Source organism: Cololabis saira, chromosome 7 (genome assembly GCF_033807715.1).
Source record: "Cololabis saira isolate AMF1-May2022 chromosome 7, fColSai1.1, whole genome shotgun sequence".
NCBI classification, from domain to species: domain Eukaryota; kingdom Metazoa; phylum Chordata; class Actinopteri; order Beloniformes; family Belonidae; genus Cololabis; species Cololabis saira.
In genome coordinates, this window is record NC_084593.1 from 17,923,451 (window position 1) to 17,940,412 (window position 16,962).

At 39.2% G+C, this 16,962-nt stretch overlaps 1 protein-coding gene across 6 annotated transcripts in view; it reads left to right on the plus strand.

Annotated features, from left to right (window-relative positions):
* gria2b (glutamate receptor, ionotropic, AMPA 2b) overlaps positions 1-16,962 on the plus strand; it is an 86,375-nt gene that overhangs the window by 61,268 nt on the left and 8,145 nt on the right. For all 6 annotated transcript variants that reach the window (XR_009782882.1, XM_061724899.1, XM_061724894.1 and 3 more), the window contains exons 5-12: positions 3,044-3,097; positions 3,213-3,371; positions 4,696-4,863; positions 8,621-8,725; positions 8,914-9,021; positions 11,573-11,779; positions 11,932-12,299; positions 16,573-16,771. Coding sequence is in view for 5 of the 6 variants with exons in the window: in XM_061724899.1 (XP_061580883.1) it covers positions 3,044-3,097; positions 3,213-3,371; positions 4,696-4,863; positions 8,621-8,725; positions 8,914-9,021; positions 11,573-11,779; positions 11,932-12,299; positions 16,573-16,771 (1,368 nt within the window). In the remaining variant the exon portion in view is untranslated. The remainder of the gene's footprint in view (positions 1-3,043; positions 3,098-3,212; positions 3,372-4,695; positions 4,864-8,620; positions 8,726-8,913; positions 9,022-11,572; positions 11,780-11,931; positions 12,300-16,572; positions 16,772-16,962) is intronic.

Consider the following 16,962-nt stretch of genomic DNA (forward strand, 5'->3'; position numbering starts at 1 on the left):
AGCCGAGATTCTAGGAGAGGTTAGGGTTAGGGTTAGGTTCTCGGCTCGCTTCCATTCCAGACCTGGAGCGGTTCGTTTGCAGTGAGAACATAATCGAGACAGCAACCAACACAACTCCAATCATTGTGTATGTGCTACCGCGGCGCAAGGAGAAGAGTCGGCGCAGCCTCCACCACCTTCTCTCCTATTGGACACAACTTTCTCTCTTCTCCCTTATCTCCCTTCTCCCTTCTCTCCTATTGGACGTGCCGAGATGTTGTCACAGCGCGGCACGTGAAATTAAAAAATGTTCAAATTCGCGCCGGTAGCACAGAAACAATGAACGTGATCACTGTGATCATTGAACGGGGTCTGCGCTTTGCGCCCTCTCTGTGAAAGGGGCTTTATAACCATTGTTGTTTTTCCCGGGGTACAGAAGAAGAAACTCCTTCCTTCATTTCTGACCAATGAGAGAACAGTTGGTTCGCGCATGGCATTTGTTAACAGCTTTGAACCGCTACAGACGGTTGCCTTGTGAACACAAACGCCGCAAACGAAAAACGAAACAACTGTATCGATTTAGCCCCTGAATCAGAACAAAACAAACGGGCCACAGGTCTGAAAGCAGCCTTAAATATGAGCTGGTAGAGTGGCACATACATGACACCTCAAAAGGATAAATGAGGACTGTCGTCTATGTAGCCACGACAGAGAGTTTTCTGAGCTCGTTCTTGCTCGATTGTACTTTATATCTGAGTTTTGACCTTCAGTTACTCCAGTCGAACCAAAGTATCGTTTAGTTTAATAATGTGCATTTAGAAAAGCAAAATTGTTGTGGGATTCTGGCAAACCAACAGATGTTTAATGGACCCAAAACAGTTATACTAATTGTTCATTTAATTGTAAATAAAAGTGCACTCAAAGCCAACGTAAATGCAGACCAGAATGTTATTTTTCTCCTTACCGTTTTACCCACGAGAGACGCTCATTGATTAGCATTTAAAGCTTAGCAACATCTGTTTAACCGAATGCTGCTTCTTTTTTGAGGAAAAGCAAACCGTGATCAGGTAGAAAGCTCCTCACTTAATGTCAGAGACATTTACGTTGGAGGGAGAGGGCTTTTTTTAATGAATTTGTTACCATGACAAATTGAGGTGTCGTGACAAGCAGCAGTTAACTTTAGGTGTGTCATTATCCGTAGGAAGGACAGAAATTAACAGTTTTCCTGTCCCTTCCTGTTGTGGCACTGATAAGATAAATGGAATTGGATTTCAGTCTCTGCTGTTATAGGTCACTATATAGTTTTAACGAGAGTTTGGTCTTTTTCACCTTTTAAAGTTGAAACTGCCATATTAAGGTTTAAGGCCAAATACAACCTGAAACAAAGCAAGATTCTTACATTTACTAGACTTTCATTTATTTGTAGACAGTTTGAGACCAAGATATATATATTATTCATATATATTATAATTATTATAATTTTTTTTCACATCAGTTTTATTTTCACTTTCATATATATATATATATATATATATATATATATATATATATATATATATATATATATATATATATATATATAAAATATATGAGAAATATATACGAGAAAGTTATGAAATACTTAAAAGCAGAGTTCCTCAAAGAAACATAATGGATTTGCATATTTTGTATTTTCTGGATAATGTTGATAAAGTATCCAAGGAGTCTGGAGGTATTTGAGAAAATAAAGGTGGAGCTGGACCCCTTTGGTCTCAGCAGTCCGTCAAGAACTGTCAGTTCAATTCACTTCATTTCAATACATCAGTAGCCAATATGCTGATACCGAAATACTTGAATCAATACAAGTGGACTTCCTGTGCTTGGTTCTGCAAGATGTTTCATCTTTTAATCAGAGACAGGTGAAGGTGAAATCCCTTCAACAACCAAGCAAAAGAAGTCTGGTTGCATTAATTCTGGATGAAAAAATTAAAACAGTTTTAAGTGGGATTGACAAATACCACTTATATGTAAAGGCGGGATCAACAGTTGTAGGCTTGGATGTAAATGTACATAGAAATGTTCTAACAATAGATTTTAGATACTGTATATAATTCATAAATTTCCCTTCAGCGATAAATACAGTATTTTTTTTTATTTTAATTTGAAAATGGTGCCTTTAAAGGAGCATGAGGCAAGAATAAGAAATGAGACTCATTAGCGCCACGACGACCGTCGGGGTTCCTGCAGCCAACAGTGAAGCCGGCACGGGAGCACCGTTCAAATCAAGCTCTAAATATGACTTACAATGTTATCTTACCTGGTCAGTAGGAAATGAGCCATGTCAGCATCTGTTTTCAGTCCCAATTCAAGTTGAAGCTGCCTCCATGACTCAAACGCGTATCCAATGTTTACTCGTGCGCCCACTCGTGACATGCAGCGTCATGTGACGTCACATCCGCAGGACAGCGAATTCCGGTCCGGAATTGCAGCACATTTTGCAGCACACAGCCTGTTCAAGGCAACGGAGAGATACACTAGAGAGCTCATTCTTTTTGGTTTGGAACGCTTCATCTGACATTATTACTAGAAAACTTAAAACGCTTACGAATTTTTTTCATAAATCCTGCCTCAATCCTGCCTCATGTTCCTTTAATATAACCTCTCTAAAGAGACCCATGCAGGACAATCCAAAATTCAATGTCTTCACACTTTAAAAAAAAAGAAATAAATAACTGAAATGCTTAAACACTCAATGATAAATGACAAAAATGCCTATTGAGAGATTCAATGAGAAATACTGTTTGTGTAAACATCGTGGTGATTAGAATGCATTGGCTTCAACCTGCTGTCTTCATAACTTCTTCATATCTGTTTGTCAGTTTCTCAGTCTAACAAATATGTATATTATTACATTGATATTTTCAAACTAATGGCACTGAAATGAAGCTGAAAGTAAAGCTGTAATAAAATGGTTAACATTTGATGCAAACGCAACTTATTACCGACCATTTGAATTAGCAATTTGTGTCACTTATTTATCAGAATAGGACGTTTTGTAATATGTGTGTGTTGTTTAACTTTGCAGGTCATCACAATTGGCCGCCATGTTAAAGGCTATCATTATATTATAGCCAATCTGGTAAGTTTGAAATATTGTGTTATGGTTCTTCAAGTAAATTTACCTCACTTTACCTTAGTTTTCTGAAATGATCCGTAATAATAATAATCCTACTTGTGATTTTGTGTATTTTCAGGGTTTCATCGATGGGGACCTGTCCAAAATTCAATATGGTGGAGCCAATGTTTCAGGTTTTCAGATTGTCGATTTTGATGATCCTTTGGTTTCAAAGTTTGACCAGCGATGGGAGGCCCTGGAAGAAAAAGAGTATCCAGGTGCCGACAGCAAAATAAGGGTGAGCTCAAGGAGGCTGACTCCGCAGAATTTCCTGTCTAATTAGGATGCGAAGTATAAACACTGAGGAGGATAATTAACAGAAGGGACAATGTATATATTTACCAAGGGTTTTTTGTTGGTCAATTTCAGTTCAGTGGATGATTTTAAGGTTAGAGCATTTAGTGAAAGGTTATTTTGTCATCCGATTATGCTGAAACTGTAGCAGGATAATATCCGTTGCAGAGATGTTGTTGAGACCTGTCCCAAGGTCATCTACACATGCATGAAGCTCATTACTGCTAATTAAAACCCCAAAGAATTGCCTATTTGTGCTCAAATTAATTAGAATCATGATGGACTCATTTATCAGTCAATTGTAGGCTGATGAAAACATTTTAGTGAAAAGATAAATGTTGTCTTTTGCCTTCTCTCATCCCTTCTGTGTATTTTTGGTGGCTGTGAGTTTAGCAGCATCGGTGCACATAAGCATCCTGACCCACCTGCTGCTGAAAGATACATTTTTCTCATTTGGTATTAGCAGAAATAAGAAAAGAAAACATCTATCAGTATTTAGTTTTTTATTCTTATTTTCAGTCATTTTATTTCTCTGGCCTCTCCTAGGCCCCGTTTACACGTAGCAAAAACAGTGGTGTTTTCATGCGTTTTAGCCGTTAGTTTACACAAAAACGAAGCTCAAAGTCACCAAAAACGATCAGTTCTGAAAACTCCGGCCAAAGTGGAGATTTGCAAACTCTCCGTCTTCAAGTTTGCTTGTAAACAGAGGGAAACGGACATTTACGCTTCAGAACGTCACATTATGCCACAGAAAACGTCACCAGCGTCATGTGTGTGACCTGCGTTTACAATTTGTTTGGCCACTGTCAATATTTTCTTGTATTTTACCTTTTTTATATTCTAAAGTCACACTTAAAAGTAACTCCACTTCTCTGTCACTCCAAACGAAAGACTCTCGTTCATCTTGGAAGTAACTGGAAGTTACTCGTGTCATTTCTTGATGTTTTTTTCCAGGATTCAGATTGGTTAGCATGACTTTAGCTTCTCGTTACACTGCCCCCTGTAGGTTTGGCTGCTCATAGCACCTTAACAGCGTATTTATGCGGGTTCGTGGAAATTATGGTATTTTTCAAAATGTAGAGGAGGAAATATCAGCTTTTGTAAATACCCGGCTATGTGTAAACGTGGCCTTAGTGTGAGTCTATGAATCAGATGTTACTCAATGCACAAAAGACCTGCACTTGATTAAGATCAAGGTACCATACATCACTGTGTCACGATCTGGGAGGAGATGGATTCCTAAACCGATGCCCTTTTCTTTTCAACAGTACACATCTGCGCTGACCTACGATGCTGTACAGGTGATGACGGAAGCCTTCAGATATCTCCACAAACAACGCATCGACTTCACCCGGAGGGCCAACAACGGCGACTGTCTGGCCAATCCGGCCGTTCCGTGGGCTCAGGGAGTGGAGATAGAGCGAGCGCTGAAACAGGTTTGTTTGTTTTGTTTTATTTAGGATCCCCGTTAACATAGCAACAGCATTAGCTTTTCTTCCTGGGGTCTGACATACACACAACACACAAATTAACACTTAATACATAACAGACATACATTATACATGACAAACAAAACAATAATAGACACAACTCCCTTAGTCACAAACAACACAGAGGATAAAACTAATTCACCATCATTTTCAGACATAAATACATATAGGCTAAATGAAATCGAAATAAAACACCTTCATAAAAAATACCTGCCTGAAATGACCTTATCTTTTTTGTTCTTGACCACTTTTCACCTTTATTGCGACAGGGTTTACACTACCTGTAATTCCATTCAACCTTCATTCTGTTCCTTATAAATGTCAAATCATCATTCATTAAATTTTAAAAGATATTGTTTCAACTGAATCTTAAACCAATCTTTGCTACCTGCATGAGAAATGTGAACTGGTATAGAGTTCCAGCCAACCAAAGTTCTCTGTATCAAACCTGTTCTCACCCTCCGTAGTAGGAACATCCTTTCTGATGAGATTCTTGTATTGTAACCATGGTGATAAAATGATAGTATAATCTGTCATACAGTTGTTTCGGAGATCGTGTCACCAGTATATTCCTCAGAAAGTTTAGCAAAGTATAAGTAGACCTTTGTCTCATAGATAACCAGCCTAGATTCTTATGCTGCTGGACACATCAGATCTATACGGACACAGTAAAGCACAACGTGTAACTTTATTTTGTGCCACTTGTAATTTCTTCACATTTTTAACCTAAGTATTTGGTGAGGGACCATCCCCTTCAAGTGTGGCCTTGAATAAATTAAAAAGAAAAGAAAAACTGCTGAAGTCAATAAGGCGGCGTCCACTGGCAGAAAAACATGTTTTACTGGTTTCGTGCTAAAGAATAAATTATGCCAAAATATAGTTTTCATCTTCTTTAGAAGCCATGCATCTGAGCAGCTGCTGCTTTCTGATAAGTATGACAAAGGGTTTAAGCAGATTTGTGCAATCATGAGAGAATCCATGATGCCAGGTTTCAAGTCACTCTTTAGTGGCTGAGACACAAACGTTCAGCCCAACCGGCGTCTTGTAGTGGCAGCTGCTGTTACTCCGTTTCAGATCTCTGTTGAGTTTGACTGATTTGATTGGTTCAACTTCAGACACAGGCATCTGGCGGCATCCAGTCACCTGACCAAAGTCTTTGAAAGTGGCTTCCAATTTCCAAACAGTAAAAGAGTGACCATGAGACAGTCGCAACGAGTGACACAGTGTTATTTATGTTGCTACAGAACACCTCGACTTCCACTTTTTTTTTGGAAGATGTGTTGCTATGGTAACAGCAGAGCTCCCTCAGGAAATGTACAAACACCCACAGAGGCTGAAAGTACTTCAAAGAAACTGATTAAAGTCTGATGTCTTCAGCATGCATACATGCACACAGATAGACTGACATCTATTCTTCTGATGAAAAACCAAGGTTTAAACATAGACTGTCCTTTGAGCTTTTGATGGATAACAAGATTAGGTTTATTCTGGCTGTAAAATGAGGTTCCACAGCCAAAGTGAGGCCAGTGGATGTATTTCTTTTGACTGAAGTATTTTCCAGGTTCCAGGCTTACATGTCAGAATTGGAAATAATTCTGCTTTTTAAAAACAGGGTAACAGATCACAGTGCTATAGATTCAAACACAAGGAATATTTGCTTTATTTTAATTTTTTTGAATCACATAATGGGATCATAAATTCTTTGTATAGATGCACTTAATGCCTTTGTGCTGTAAAGGCTCCCAATGCAACACAAAAGGAGGCAGTTTCAAAGAAGTAACAATCGTAAAACTGTCACCCTTTTTGATCCTTGATGGATTTATCTAAAAAATAAAATGCCTGGAGTCCTATTTTTTTCTTTGCATGGAACTGTCACGCGCCTCTGTGTTTCCTTTAGATGAAACAGTCCAAGACGTAATATTGCACAACGACAGCATGTTCAGAGACATTTAGTAAGAGGCCAAATGTGGTGGAAGGTGGTATTACACTGAGGACTGTCACCTCAACACAATGCCGTTCAAGGATTTTTTTTATTGCTATAATTTTAACGTAAATTTTGGCTGTTAAGGGTTAGACACACAAAAAAATACTTCTTAAGATTTCAGGATACAAGCAATGTTGCTAAGTAAGTGACAGAATGTGTCCTTCTCTGTCGTGAGGCTGTCAGTGAAATAATGGGAATGTGTTAGTAGCATGATCATTGGTTGATTGTGTTTGTTCTTTCACCTTTTACTTGGTAAAATATCAACAGATTACACATGACATTAATCACGTCATCATTTGAGAGTCCATGAGTTCAAACATGTCAGAGGAAAAGCCCAACAAGGACTCATGGATGTCCTCCAAATGAGTTCCTGTTTCTCTTAGAATCATTTGTTTCCTCAAGATGGTGTTGTGACCATTACCTTCAAAGGTCCCCAGAAAGTGAGAGGAAATGTAGGACTTTATATTTGACATGCTGACCCTGGGGGCCGGATCAAGATTATCACCAGTTTAATTTCTTCACAAACTTCAAAAACCTTGAATCAGGTTCTGTGCTGGTGTGTGAAACTCTGACTGAAGGGCTAAATCCCAACACTGGCTGAAATTGAATGTGTTGTCAGGCTCAAAAACATTTTCCACAGTTATATAAATCAGTCTGACTGAACTCTAAAACTCTGAGTTTGATGAAACTATCAATTAAATCCCAACTGTATTTTTTACGTGGAAATGAGGATTTACCCGAACCGCTTAGTGCTGCATTCATAAGGTTTGAGTGGCTTAATTATGCAAGGCAAACAGCGATGTCAACATTCAAACTGTCAAAAGAAATAAAGAGGAACTCCTATGGGCATCCATCACACACCTTTCTTTATCAGTTTCATAGCAGGTTTACATGTCAAATTGGAAAATATGATGGCATTTGAAACTGGTATTTACCTCATGTCAGTCATACTGTATAAAAAGGAACGGTGTATGATAAAGCCCCACCCCCTTGTTTTGAAAATACTTTTAAGCGCTGACAGAAACACTGCTTGCAATGGTTCTCATCCTAAAGTTTCCCAAAATAAATTCTTAAATTATGTACAATTATGTACATTATTCACCATCCCTGCTTTGTCGCAGCTTTGATACAAGCTGGCTGCCAATAAAAAGGGAGATGAGAAAAGGTTCCTCAAGTGTTGGCACATGCAGAGTTTACGCTGCGATTTCCTCTGTGATGCTGGATGCCAATGGCTTCATTATGTCTTTATCCTACATCCTAGCTCAGCACAAAATCATATTTCATGTTGTTTAATGTCATGTCATCAATTTAGAAGAGGAGGAGAGAGTAAAAGGAAGCGAACGGCATTTCTCATTGATCCCTGAAAGGGGAAGATGAGGCCTAACATCCAGATATCTGAATATTTGGGAAATAAATCCAGTCTCCCTGAGAGGAATGTTTGCTATGTCATGTCCAGAACCTCTTGAAAAATTCAGGACTATATGGCAGGTGTGAAAACAGCCTGAGTCGATAACTCACTTGGAAACTTCAAATGAAAAACACTTGGCACTCCTAAACCCTATAGATTACACCTCTTCAAAGGCTTCCCATGCTCTGGCTGTTCGACTTCAGTGACTCGCAGCTTGAATCACTGGCAGTTTGACATCAGAATCTGTCTCACTGTCAAATTCCCTTCAGTGAATGCCTTTTCTATAGCATTTTGAATCTTGTGTCTTTAAGGTACGCGTGGAAGGCCTAACAGGAAACATTCAGTTCGATCAACACGGCAAGAGAGTCAATTACTCAGTGAATATAATGGAGTTAAAGACTAATGGTCCCGTGAAGGTAAGTGTCCAGCAAGAATGAACACTTAAGCCCATTTTTCTTGATTAACAGTCTATTTATACAGTTATGTTATTTTTTCTTCTGGGTTTTGTCATCTTATGTCGTACGTTTAGATTATTTTTTTAAATATTTAGCTCTTTGAAATCTGCCTTGTTTTTATTTAAATGTCTTGTATTTTGTTCCTGCAGATTGGATACTGGAATGAAGTTGACAAAATGGCTGTGACCAAATCTGACGTCTTCGCAAATGATACAACAGGAATGGAAAACAAAACAGTTATTGTCACAACCATCTTGGTAAATATAACAATATACTGTAGACGAAAAACTTGCACTAATAGAATATTCAAATGTTTTTCTCTAATGTTTCATATTTCACATTTTTCTCTAAGAAAGTGACTTTTTTCTTATCTAAAATTCCTGACTAGTATGCCACTAGACCAGGGGTCTTCAACCGGGGGTCTGCGACCCCTAGAGGGGCCGCGGAGGTACTGCAGGGGGTGCTCCAACTTAAAGGGGACCTATTATGGCAACTAATACCTATTTTAAACAGTCCTTGAATGTCTTAAAAACAAGCTTTTGATTGTTTTTGCTAAATAAATTAGAAATTCAGCCTCTGAGCCATGGCTTTAGCATCCCATTCTCTAACCTCATTATCTATGCGAGATTCTGAGTGGGCGGGGAGGCTATGATGATGAGGCTCTGTGCTGATTGGCTGCCTGAATGACGCGATACACCGCTATGAAAAAAATGGCGTAAGCCCCGGCCGGCGGAATTAGTTGTGGGCGTGGTTTCACGCATCGGAGGCCAACCGATGTAAATCATGCCCGTCGTTACGTAACGACGGGAGCAGAATCTGAACTGCTCGTAGAAGCCACATCACACTAGATGGCTCATCCGGGCGGCTGTACAGACACTGGTTGCTTTCCTCCTTCTCTGAGTTGGCAGGCTGAGGGGAGACCACTTTATATATGTTAAAGCAAGATGATAATTTTATTTGTATAGCGCTTTTCTAGGCACTCAAAGACGCTTTACATTAGTAAAAATCATAAAAGCAGTACACATAGGACAATTACATGACACAGGACATTGATCACACATTAAAAGCTTTTCTGTAAAGGTGAGTTTTGAGATGGGATTTGAATATTGGGAGGTCAGTACAGTCACGGATGTGTTTGGGGAGAGAGGTCCAGAGGGTGGAGCAGCGATGGAGAAGGCCCTGTCGCCCCAGGTCCGGTGCTTGTTTCTGACTGGAGGGGACAGGAGGTTGGCGTCAGAGGAGTGGAGGCTGCGGGAGGGAGTGTAGCGGTGGAGCAGGTCGGTGAGGTAACAGGGGGCCTGATTGTGGAGAGCTTTGTGGGTGAGGAGAAATATTTTAAAATGGATCCGTTGAGGGATGGGGAGCCAGTGGAGCTTCTGGAGGACTGGGGTGATGTGGTCTCTGGAGCGGGTGTGGGTGAGCAGGCGAGCGGCAGAGTTTTGAATGTATTGGAGTTTATTGAGAACCTTGGAAGTTGAACCGTAGAGGATGCTATTGCAGTAGTCAAGTCTTGAGGCGATGAAGGCGTGGATCAAAGTTTCAGCGGCAGAGAAGGAGAGTGATGGACGGAGACGGGAAATATTTTTGAGGTGGAAGAAAGCAGTTCTTGTGATGTGGTTGACATGGTGTTGGAAGGAGAGGTTATTGTCCAGAATAACTCTGAGGTTGCGGATGTGAGTGGAGGGAGACAGAATGGAGTTGTCAACGGTGAGAGTGAAGTTGTGAGCGGTTTTGGTGAGGGATTTGAGGCCGATGATGAGCATGTCTGATTTATTGCAGTTGAGTTGGAGGAAGTTCGAGTGCACCCATGATTTTATTTCACTGAGGCAGTTGGTCAGGGAGGAGTGGGTTACGGAGGTGAGGGATTTGGTGGAGATGTACAGTTGGACGTCGTCAGCGTAGCAGTGGAAGTGGAGGTGATGGCGGCGGATGATGTTGCCGAGGATTAAAAAGAAATAACGGCAATTTTAACCAAAATAATTTGAGAGTTAAAAAAAAATAAATAATAATATATAGGCTATAAATATATATATTTATATATGTATATATATATATATATATATATATATATATATATATATATATATATATATATATATATATATATGGAGAAAACTCCATTAACAGGCGATAATATTCTACTTTTGACAATAACTATTTAGTCTACAACTCTACATAAATGATTCCCATGACGTGAGTCATGTGACTAATGTCAACTTTAGAGCGGAAAAACGAGCTAGCTAGCTGTTTAAGAAAAGAAAATTCATTGCGAAATTGACTTGGCTATTTCCTATTTAACGCTAGTTCGACCTGATGGATAAATTTGTGACAATAACGAAGCCTAAAGCTGGAGATTGTAACGTTACAGCTCGGCCTAACGTTACTCCTTCCACGTCTGACGAGGCCAAAGTTTTCTCAACCATAAACATGTGTAGCTAATAACCCAGTCAGGAATTGGTTAATAAGGTGATATAAGCAGAATAAAACACATTCAAAAGTTATAATAAGCCAGGCTTAAAACTCGACACATTAAAAAAAAAAAAAAGGGAAAAAATAAGAATTCCAAGCGGGGGTCCCTGCTCTGTTTTTCTCTCATCCAAGGGTCCTTGGGCTAGAAAAGGTTGAAGACCCCTGCTCTAGACTAATAATATCACCCTACAAGGGGGTGACTTCTGTGCATGGCCAGTCAGTTGTTTCCTTTTGAACTGTCAGCCTCTGCATGACTTTTGTGTCTGAAGGGGATTTTTGCAATGTAAGCTCATGTGCATGTGCTGAACAGTGTTCTCTGCTGTCACCTCCCCCGTTCAGGAAGCTCCGTATGTCATGCTGAAGAAGAACTCTGACCTGTTTGTGGACAACGAGCGCTACGAGGGTTACTGTGTGGATCTGGCTGCAGAGATAGCGAAGCACTGCGGGTTCAAGTATCAGCTGAAAATCGTATCGGACGGAAAGTACGGCGCCAGAGATGCAGAGACCAAAATCTGGAATGGGATGGTTGGAGAATTAGTGTATGGGGTAAGTTATTTTTCTTATTTTAAAAGTGCTGTAAACAAAATGACATTTGTCCTTCTATGGAAACATGAATTCATCTTGTGCAGCCATCGTTAACGCTCAGCAAAAACACTTGGAGGCTAATCAGTTGCTCTTTTTTTCCTTTGCTTTGATAGAAAGCAGACATTGCAGTGGCCCCTCTGACCATCACATTGGTCCGAGAGGAGGTGATCGACTTCTCCAAGCCTTTCATGTCCCTGGGAATCTCCATTATGATCAAGAAGCCGCAGAAATCCAAACCTGGAGTCTTCTCCTTCCTGGACCCTCTGGCCTACGAGATCTGGATGTGTATTGTTTTTGCCTACATCGGCGTCAGCGTGGTGCTTTTCCTCGTGAGCCGCTTCAGCCCCTACGAATGGCACACCGAGGAGTACGAGGACGGTCAGATTCAGACCAACGAATCCACTAATGAGTTCGGCATATTCAACAGCTTGTGGTTCTCTCTTGGTGCCTTTATGCGACAGGGCTGTGATATATCCCCGAGGTAAGCCAGAAAAACCAAAGTTACAGTGTTACTTGTGATTTAAAGGGTAAAAAATAACTGTATTCACTTATGTGTTTATTTTTGTCCATTTATTGTTATGCAAATGTATATGACAGGATCAAAATCATTCACAGCTCAGTTCAGCAGTGTTCAAAGTACATACACCAACAGACTCAGCTCAGTTATGCTCTCATGGCATTTAGACTTAAGACACATACTTCAGGAATGGTTAGCATCAATTTCAGGTGTTTGAAAATGTTGTCAAACTGTTTCTTTGTCAAAACCAAATGCAAATGTCAAGGCCAACAAAACCATTGCAGCATAGTTGTTGAGCATCCATTTCCACAGATGCTGGAGTCTCCATCTCCAAGCAGTACAATTCTCAATCTGTGATATACTTAATTAAGGTTTGTTTTCTAGACATGTGCATGTTAAAATACTGCGGTTGGGAACAAACACAAGCTATAATAAAAATGTTTGCACTTGCAATCAAAAACCTTTCATTGATAAATAAAGAAGTCAGTTAAAAAAACAAACACATAAATTATGCCCAGTAGTCACTTGTGCAACACTTCTATTTTCTTGCAAAAGACGTCTTATTAATCCAAACAAAGAAATGGCTTTTCTGATGTGCGCAGGGGGAGACCAGTACTGGAAAGAGCTGTTGATTTGTGAAAAATCTTAGTTTTTGGGCTGAAGGATATGCCATACACCAATGATGCCTGATAGTTGAAATAATACATAGAAAATAGTTTTTTAGACTTAGAGATATTGATATTAGGAATGCTCCCGTTTCTATCTTTAAAGGTTTTCTCTTTTTTTTTTCATCGCTATGAATCCATTAGGTCATTTTATTTATGTATTGTATTCATTTTTTTTTTAGATTTTTTTATTTTTTTTTTATTTCATGAATCTATTTTTTTCTTTTGTTTTGATTCTGTGGGTGATGCAGATGTCTCAGAAAGTTATGTATCAAACATGCAACATTAGGCACCAAGGGGGTATATCTCAGTTAATAGGTTTCTTAATGCCTCTATTTTTCTTCTACAGTGCTTAAATCTATTAAATCAAAAGTTAATGATTGTCCCTTCAAATTGTAATTGTATATTAAGTTGAGCAGACTGTGTTCAGACCTGCTAGCGTTTAGACCCTGGTGCTCAGCATTGATTCCAGCCAGGTTAATGCCGTGTACTTAACAGATGGGGTTCAACATGTGACTTGACCTGCCCTTTAAATTTTGTGCCAGCGATGTGAGACGTGTCAACACCACTCCAAGTCAGCATCGTGTCATACGTTGGCAACTGAGGGCATGTAGCGAGTCCTCTTAAACTTTTGAACTTATTTTTTCATTGTCCTTTTTTTCATTCTTACATTAAATCCCATTATTGTTACTGCACAATTACTAGGCGTGGGTTAAAAATATCGATATATCAATATTTTATCGATATACATGTGTAGGAACGATTATCGATACATAAATCCAAGTATTGATTAAAAAAAAAAAATATATATATATATTCTTTTTTTTTATCCCGATGTTTTCCCCATTTTATCACCCCAGTGCTCCTACCTAAGTCAGTCTTGGGCATTTATCCCTTTACCAACCCTTAGTTTTTTTTAGAATCCCTTCCATTGCCAAAGCAAAATTGGTATGGTAACTAGAATATCGATATTGATATCGATATCGAATCGTATTGGAAATCGTATCGACTTGAGACCTAGTGTATCGGAATCGTATCGTATCGGGAGGTCAATGATGATACCCAGCTCTAACAATTACTATACATTATTTTAATAGTTTTAGAGATCCATTTTTATTATTTCCTATTAAGAAAAATCTTAAGTAGAGACATTATTTCAGTGCTTGAACTTGACACATCTTTTCTTGGACCGTTGTGCAGAGGTACGAAGATGTGTTAATTTATCATAAAAAGGGATCTGATATTCATCTAAATCCAAATAATAGACGAACAAAGTGTGTTAAGCTGATAATTGTAATCTATTGAACACATCCATAAACATCCACAGTGCTGGAGGAAAAAGTAAATGAAGCTGTGGACTCATTTGGTCATGAAAGACAATTCAGGTCATTAGTTTGTGCGCTTGGAATGAGTTTGGAAGTGTGGTTCAAAGCTACTTTGACGGGTAAAAGACATTTTAAGTTTGGTGTTCATGAGAACCATCTGCTGATGTGGACCATGCTTCACAGAAGGAAGATCCCCAAAGACGTGTGACGAAGAACCTTTGATCCGCATAAGGGTTACGAAAATAAAAAAAAGATCTGAAAATGTTTAAGCATCCATCAGTCCAGACTTTGACAAATTATTTATAAAGGGAGGTTGTTTAATACTGTAGATACCTTTCCTAGTAGTGTGTGCCAATCCAAGATGATTCCAAAGGCACAACCCAGAATCCCCAGTGAGGTAAAGAAGAGCCCAAAACTTACAGCTAAAAGCTTGAAGACAACGCTAGAATTGACAGACATCTCTGTACATCAGTACGTAAATTGTTGCCAGGTAGTGTGTCCATGACAGATCCCCTCAGAGGAAGCTGCTTCTCCTGTTGCAGTTCTCCAAAAGAGAAGGAGCAAAGGAACATCGCAAAAACCGTAATAAGTAGCATGATGAGGTTGTACGGTCCTTTAGTGCCTATCGGGCCGAGTGTTTGTAAATTTGAACAATGTCTCTACGATAAAGTTCGGCCGAGCATTAAGCGTCCGAATTTTCGCCTTTTCTTTTGCTTTTTGGCATCTAGCATTGCCACGGTAACACTTTTGACTGAGAAAAGTAATGCCCATCGAGGCACGATGGAGACACATCTAACAATGTATGTCATGCATGGGTGCACGTTGCGGTTCGGGCCACATTAAAGGAAGAAAAAAGCGTGCGGAATAATAATTCAAAATGGCCGACTTCCTGTTCTGTTTCGGCCATGGCGCCAAGAGACTTTTCTTTAAGTTGCGACATGATACAGGTGTGTACCAATTTTCGTGCATGTACGTCAAACCGTATTGTGGGGCTTGAGGCACGAAGTTTTCTAGGGGGCGCTGTTGAGCCATTAGGCCACGCCCATTAATGCAAACCATTAAATATCAAAATTTTCACCTGGCCTGGCTTGCGTGCAAAATTTGGTGACTTTTGGGGCACGTTTAGGGGGGCAAAAAGGCCCTCCTTTCGTCTGAAAAATAAAAACGAGAACAATTCCTACAGATACAATAGGGCCTTCGTCAGTGCTCGGGCCCTAATTAATGAGTAAATGTAGCTTGCTGCAACCTGTGGTTTGCTAAAGACACCGTTTTAATCTGCAACTACTGAAACAAAAGTTTTGTTGACAGGAAAATACACGTAAAAATACAAATTGGCATTATATGATTAGGGCTTGTTTTTCTGTCTCGGGACTGAACCACTTGCTGTCATTGAGCGGAAAATGAATTTCCAAGTATACTTAAAGTTTAATGTCAGGGTGAAGCTAGGTGATGCAGCATGACAACAAGCATGAAAACAACAGCTTTTGAAGTGATTTAATCAGATCCCAGACCATAACGTCATAGGAATGCAGTGGAATGACCTGAGAAGAAAAGTCCACATCAGCTATCCGACATTTCTGTCAAGTCTTAAACCGTTCTCTTCAGAGGAATGGTCAAATATTTCTTCTGAACGCTTTTGCAGGTTTGAAAGCCCTTGTATGACGCCATTGCTGCCAGTAGAAGTTTAATCTTACTCCAAGCGTTCACTTACTTTCCCCCCAGGGCTGCAAATATTCAATCATAGCAGCTTAAGCACATTATATTTCTCTATCATTGTAAATTAGATGAAGATCAGATCTTATTTTACAGCAAATGAACCCTTTAAAGCCTGACATATGAAATAACACAAACAATTCCCAAATGTCTTTTTATTTGAAGTGTTAAATATATATTGTAATCAAAAACCCTTCAAATTTTATATTAAAACGATTTGTAAATAATTATTTTCATTATCATTATGAATACATTAGGTACATTTTCATATTTTCTATTTAGCTGCTTTTTTGTGTCAAAAATGTATGTATCAAATATGATACATCTGATATTATGGGGTTGATGTCTATTACCAGTTGATTCCAAGGGATTCATGTCATGCCACTCTACTTTAATTGCATCATGAAAAAAAGGTTTGAACATTTAACAACATAAAAGTAATCTTGTCTTCTCTTAATCTTGTTTTAACAGCTCGATATGACACACTCACATGCTCAAGTGAATTTTTTTGTTTTCTCTTCCTCTCTATAACAGATCTTTGTCTGGAAGAATTGTTGGGGGAGTGTGGTGGTTTTTTACTTTAATCATCATCTCCTCTTACACGGCTAATCTGGCTGCTTTTTTGACTGTTGAGAGAATGGTTTCTCCCATTGAAAGCGCAGAGGATCTGGCCAAACAGACAGAGATCGCATACGGGACTCTGGACTCTGGCTCCACTAAAGAGTTTTTTAGGGTAAGAGATACTCTGTTTCTATCATGCAACTACAGTATGAAAAATGTTCTTTTGTGTATGAACACAATGGCCAGTTAAGAAATTAAAATGCTAATCACAGACTGCATAAAAAGTACTGCACAAACCCTCTGTCCATAGTTTCATGTTTGTAGACATTTGGAGGACACTATTGTGAGATCCTCGTGTTTGTT